Below are 6,000 nucleotides of genomic sequence, written 5' to 3' on the forward strand. Positions count from 1 at the left end.
TGAATAAAATACAATCAGAATGCTATTGCAGAAACGCAACATAAAAACTTACAATACAATCTTTATGTAATATAATAAATCTCAAAACTAAGAATAGAATTAGCTTGAGTTAATCTTCTATGAATTATATTATTTGCAAGCGCTCGCCTAAACAAAGTAAAAAATTAAAAGTAACTTAAATCGGTGTAACTACAAATCTTTTAACGTTTTTAAAACTTTTATTAAACAACCGAACAAGAAATAAAAAAATATTGTAATAACACCCGATACCTATTAGTATAAGGAACTTCTAACCGACAAACTCCATATAAGCTGATGCCGGTCCTTTTAAGTTTTTCATTATATTTTTATCTAACTTGAAATATATCAATTGAAATATAAGTTCAAAAAATTATACGTCCTTTCTGTTGTTTACAACCTTAACGGTATTATTATATAATTCTGATGTAGATGAATTATTCAAAATCGCTAAAAACATTATAGCATTTTGGTAAGAATTTGAATTAAGACAAAAAAAAATAGTTTTGAAAGAATATAGAAAACTCAACATTTGCTCCCATGAGTATTAATTATGATAATGTCCGTTAAATAATACATTCAATTTTGAATAACATAGAAATAAAAAAACCATATTAGCTAGAAAACTACTAATAAAATTTTTTGGTTAATATAGGTCAGTCCTATGAATTTTTTTTATAATTTTTACCTGTGAAATAAAAACAGATCCTTTCTGAATATAATTAATGTAATCATTTAAAGTTACTTTTATATACCGGTTATTATCAAAGCACATATAATGTATTTTTTGGAAATGACTTGTTTACTTACACGCAAACGTTTCACCGATGTACTAGATCAAAATAAATGTAGCGTAATTATAAACAACTATCCTTTTGCTTAAAATTTTATTAAAATCTGTCCGGTAAAAAAATAGATTCATATTTAGAAAACCGTACTTCTGAATAAACAGTCTACACCGATACTAATAATAACAACTAATGGATACCGTGATGTAGGTAATGATCAAAATAGCTTCGCTTTGATGTAGTATTTCATGTAGTTCAGTATTTTAACGATAAAAAAAGTAAATAATAAAATAGAATAAAATAAACCATCACCTAACTCGATCTAAAATAATTACTGGATAAATACAATCAAACATAAGGGTTTATAGAATACCTACATGAGATTCAAAACTATATTTGTTTTCAAAACATTGAATACAATTAAATTTTTTGTTATACAGACATTAACAGGCATTCCATTGACATATTTGATGTTCTAAAAATCAGGATGTTAACTTACGGTTAATTCCAGACTTCCACAGATCTGGACAATGTGTATTGTTATCAAAGCTGGAATATAGAGTTTCTAGTGTGATTAATGTGATTGTGGTCCAAATAACATTACAAAAGAATAAAAATTAACAAAACGTAATAAATTTAATGAGTATAGAATTATCGATTTTGAACACTTGAAATGCTGTAAATAAAATGTAAAGAAGGACTAGATTAAGAGTAGATTATTGGAAAGCGCTTAACATTAATAACTAATTTTATAAATTTATTTATTAATGCGGCGACACACAACACGGCCTATACTCGATAACAGATAATGAATAGATGATAATGAATTTTGTGGCATGTGAAAAATGCCATGCTCGACCGCGGCTCTGCCCCTGGAACCTCTGGATGAAAGACAACAGACGCCACCATTATGCAGTGGCAAAATGGCATTAAGAAATATAAATACAAAACTGAAAAATAGAAACGTAATTACAAAAATAAATAAATTAAGCAATATTAAAACATTAGAGTTGTATTAGAGAAAATTCCACGTAAAATAATTTCACCTGAAAACACTACTACTTAATCGTTAACAAATACGGTTACAAACAACGCTCTACTTATATAATATTATGTTCAATGTCATATTTACATCAACACAGGTGAACAAACATTTTTATTAATAAAACAGATGATTCCAAATGAAATAATATACAAGTAAAATCTAAAAGATTATAATGGATTTTAAGAAACAATTAAAAATATTGATAATCTTCATGAGAAATCAATAAAAATAAAGCACATTTATAAATTAAGTATCTAATATCAATCTGTGTATTTTAACATACTAATTACTAAAATAATAATTTACCTTGTTAGAACATGTTATTCTGGTCTTTTTCCCTTCCATTTGTATAATTAATTTAGCTCCCATATCTATTTCCCTGAAAAGAATTGAAACAAATTTTACAATTTAATAACAACATTTTTATAAAGATATTAGTATAATTTTAAAACTACAATACATCCTTATATAGTTAAAGTGAAATCTTTTACTTTTTCCCAACGTAAAAAACAGGTTAAGAGTTATATAACTTACCCTGCAAGGCCAGGAAATAAATATTATATCCAAATTAAATGGCATCATCAATAAAAAATTGATTGATTTATTCTTAAGATATAAAAAGAATTAGGCTTATTATCATCCCACACTTGTGAATTAAACTGCCCAAAACAACAACAAGAGAAATTTAATAGAATCATCAAATTATTACAAGTGTCTTGAGTTCAGAAACTACACAAAATAATTGATTTTTGCCTCCCTACTATTATTTCAATAAGGTCAAACACAATTAGAAATTATCTTAACTACATAAAGGGCATTAAATTATTGATATGTGAAAACATTACAAACCCTGTAAGTAAAGTTTTGAGATACGAGATCCATAAATTATACGAGATCATTCCTGCCCTCTTGAACAAGTGTTGACAAATTTAACTGACATCAATGCCCGATGTACAGAAATCATAGTACTAAATTTCATTTGGATCGGTCCATCCAGTCTGGAGATATCAAGCAAAAAATAGGGTAACATACAAATGTGTGTAATAAATACATCCTTTTGGAATTTTTCAATGCTAAATTGTTAGAGAGGGATCAAAAAGTACAAAACTTTGATATGCAAAATTTTTACCTGATTAGCAGTTTCTAGTATTCCAGTATATGGCCAAAAATAAAAAAAAAATAAAAACAACTGTTTGAAGTAGCAAACAAGTAGCTGAAGGTACAAAATATAACCTTATTTTGGTTTTTATGTACATTTTTATTAAAATGAAGAAAATCATGTTAGCACAAAGAAAACCTTAAACCACAAAAAAAGTTCTCAGTTCTTACCACAGAATTATAAATTTAAAAAAAAAGACATAATAGATATAAAGACAGAACGTAATCTTAAACATTACCACTAGAAAACTTATACTAATAATTTTAAACACATTATAATTGTAAACAAACACAATATCAGCTTAGCTAAGTTTTACTAACTACTATTACCAAATTATGAACTTTTCTGATAAATTCAGTGTCTAAAATGTACATAATAATTCATAGATAAAATCACACATTAGTTTATCATATTCAGATGGCAGTGACATGAAAATCATGAATCTGTATATACATAAAAAAAAGTTTTCAGATTAGTTTGGCAAAAAATATTTTGCTAGACTTTAATCCAGCCCTTTTCTTCACAGTTTTATGTATAGCACAGGTCTCAATGGCGCATATCTTTAAATGTTTTATTAAAAATAAATTTATTGTTTAAAAATTGGATATAGCACACAAAATCCATGAAATTAACGCATTTAAAAAACATACATACTGACTAAATTTAACAAAAATTACTAGTAAAATGGATTACACAATACAGATCAAATACCAGATATATATTAATGGATATTTTTACCACTTTAATGTGCCATTAATAACACCACATCTACAATATCACTGGGAAAAGGCTGGATTAATCTCTGAAAAATATTCTATCAGTAAAATTTTACACATTTAGAAAGCGAGTCTATTTATTTATTGTTTTATAAAATTGGTTAATTTTTTTCTTAAATCTTGGGTAAGGAGAAAAGTAAAACAATAAATTAAATTTGTAATTATTATCTTTTTGCCAGGAAAAATAAAAACATTCATAACCCAGAATAAAGTAGAAACAGTAAAGGACTTGTACTTTTTTTAAACATTCATAATATTAACTAAATGAAAATAAATAATTTTTTTTTACATAAGCATGTACCATACATCAAAACCATAGTGGTTATAAATGATCTGATACGGGTGTTTAATTTAGTAATATTCCTTAAACAGCATACCCATTATTAAGAACCATAAACATCTAAAGCTAATCTTAAACGTCAGAAGTGAATTAGTTTCCTGTCACCTTCTTTAAAGAGCTGATGCATATATGCATACAAGACATATCAAAATTTAGATTATATTCAGTCAACAAATAACTTCTTATTTTTAATCTATACCACTTCAGATAACATTTATCAATAAAGCTAAAATTAACAACCTCTAACTTTTTTAATTCTACTCGCCTACTACATATTCACCTAAATTACAAAAGAAACATAAAACTAGCTGCTATATATACAGTTTAACTGCAAATGAAAAGTAAAAGTCGTGGAATTATAGGCAGACAGTTATAGATAAATCTTTGTTTAGTGGAATCTGCAAAAATAATAAAACAAAGCAAAAATAAAGTACAACTGACAAATCCATGGGCAACTGACATCAAAATTAACAAAATGTAATAATTAAAGAATCGGTGTTGATCTATTACATAAATAAACGTAAAAAATAGTAAACATAAATTAAAAAACAAATCGATCTAACTAAGCGGATGAAGAACTCTTGTAAATAAAAATTGCAGTTATTTTGATTTTCAAAACTGACACAGATTTTAACAGTTTGTTTTTAAACATTTTTTCTGTTTTTAAATTTTATTTTAAAAACTTTTAACATTCTTCGGGCTAATTAACAATTTAAAAAGTTTAATATACAAGCAGATGATTAAATAGTTTCATAAAAAATAATTCAATGTACAACCAACTTTTTTCAATAATTCTCACAATTTTTAAAAATTACTTACGTCAATAGTAGCATCAAAATTACTCAATAGGAAATGTTTTAATATTTTTAAATAAAAGGACAAAAGAACTGATCTGCTTTGGGTTTTGAAGCGAGACCTTGGAGAACAGAAATGTGTTAAGGTTAATTCTACGAATCTCATCACTAAAACGGTCTATCTTAACGTAATTACATTAAACTCAGTAAAGCAGAAAAATATATAGAAAAAAACAACCCCTCCAAGTAAATTTTCAAATTAACTAAGCCTAATAACATTATTTAGGATAAAATAATAACAATGACAATATAACGGAATATATTATTGAAAAACGTTAAAAAATATATTTTAAAACAATAACACAGCGACAACCAACCTCTGATTAAAGGGACGAACCCTGACAGCAACTTTAACGGATGCCATGACCCTTAGTTATAAATAAATACCTTACATTACAAATAAACAACAACAAACTTCACTAAAACGAGCGTAAACAAACAAGCACACAACCAAACTTTAACTGCCTTAGACAGATCACTGATTACTAACTCATGTTGTCCAACAGTAACAGAATAAAACTAAACATTCCCTTTTATTTTTCAAGCGTTTAAAAACAAAAAATAAAACAAGAAACTTAAATAGGGACACCAGTAAATAATTAATTTTCAGTAATACAAAATTAAGTTATTTAAAATAAACTGTACTTAAAAGTTAAACCAGAAACCCTTTCTTTAGATGTTTTCTCCTAAGCAGTGTGTAAAAAATTAGGGCGCTTATTTCAAAAGCACGTTTGTTTATTTCTGTAAATTCTATGATCATCAGTAAGATGTACTGGATTAATAACTCAAATAAAAAACATATGTTATGAAACAGATTAATCATACATCTTCTTAATTATTTTAATACTTCTACATTTAATGTTTGTATTCATGCATTAAAAACATTATTTTAACCCTTTGCCTCCTGTCCAGTAACTTTTGTATTTTAAACCTTCACAGTCTCAATTTCTTTGTTTCCTTTATTTTTTGGCGAATCTTATTCACTTAATTTATTTTTTATAACTAATTTTTTTAAACTTT

At 26.2% G+C, this 6,000-nt stretch overlaps 1 protein-coding gene across 3 annotated transcripts in view; it reads right to left on the reverse strand.

Annotated features, from left to right (window-relative positions):
* Positions 1–5,455, reverse strand: part of Klp98A (kinesin-like protein 98A) — a 254,634-nt gene extending 249,179 nt beyond the window's left edge. For all 3 annotated transcript variants that reach the window (XM_075367558.1, XM_075367559.1, XM_075367557.1), the window contains exons 1-2: positions 5,298–5,455; positions 2,158–2,230 (exon numbers count right to left, since the gene is read on the reverse strand). In XM_075367558.1, the coding sequence (XP_075223673.1) occupies positions 2,158–2,230; positions 5,298–5,344 (120 nt within the window). In that variant the 5' untranslated portion in view covers positions 5,345–5,455. The remainder of the gene's footprint in view (positions 1–2,157; positions 2,231–5,297) is intronic.
* Between the last annotated feature and the right edge of the window lie 545 nt (positions 5,456–6,000).

Source organism: Lycorma delicatula, chromosome 5 (assembly GCF_047948215.1).
Source record: "Lycorma delicatula isolate Av1 chromosome 5, ASM4794821v1, whole genome shotgun sequence".
NCBI classification, from domain to species: Eukaryota; Metazoa; Arthropoda; class Insecta; order Hemiptera; family Fulgoridae; genus Lycorma; species Lycorma delicatula.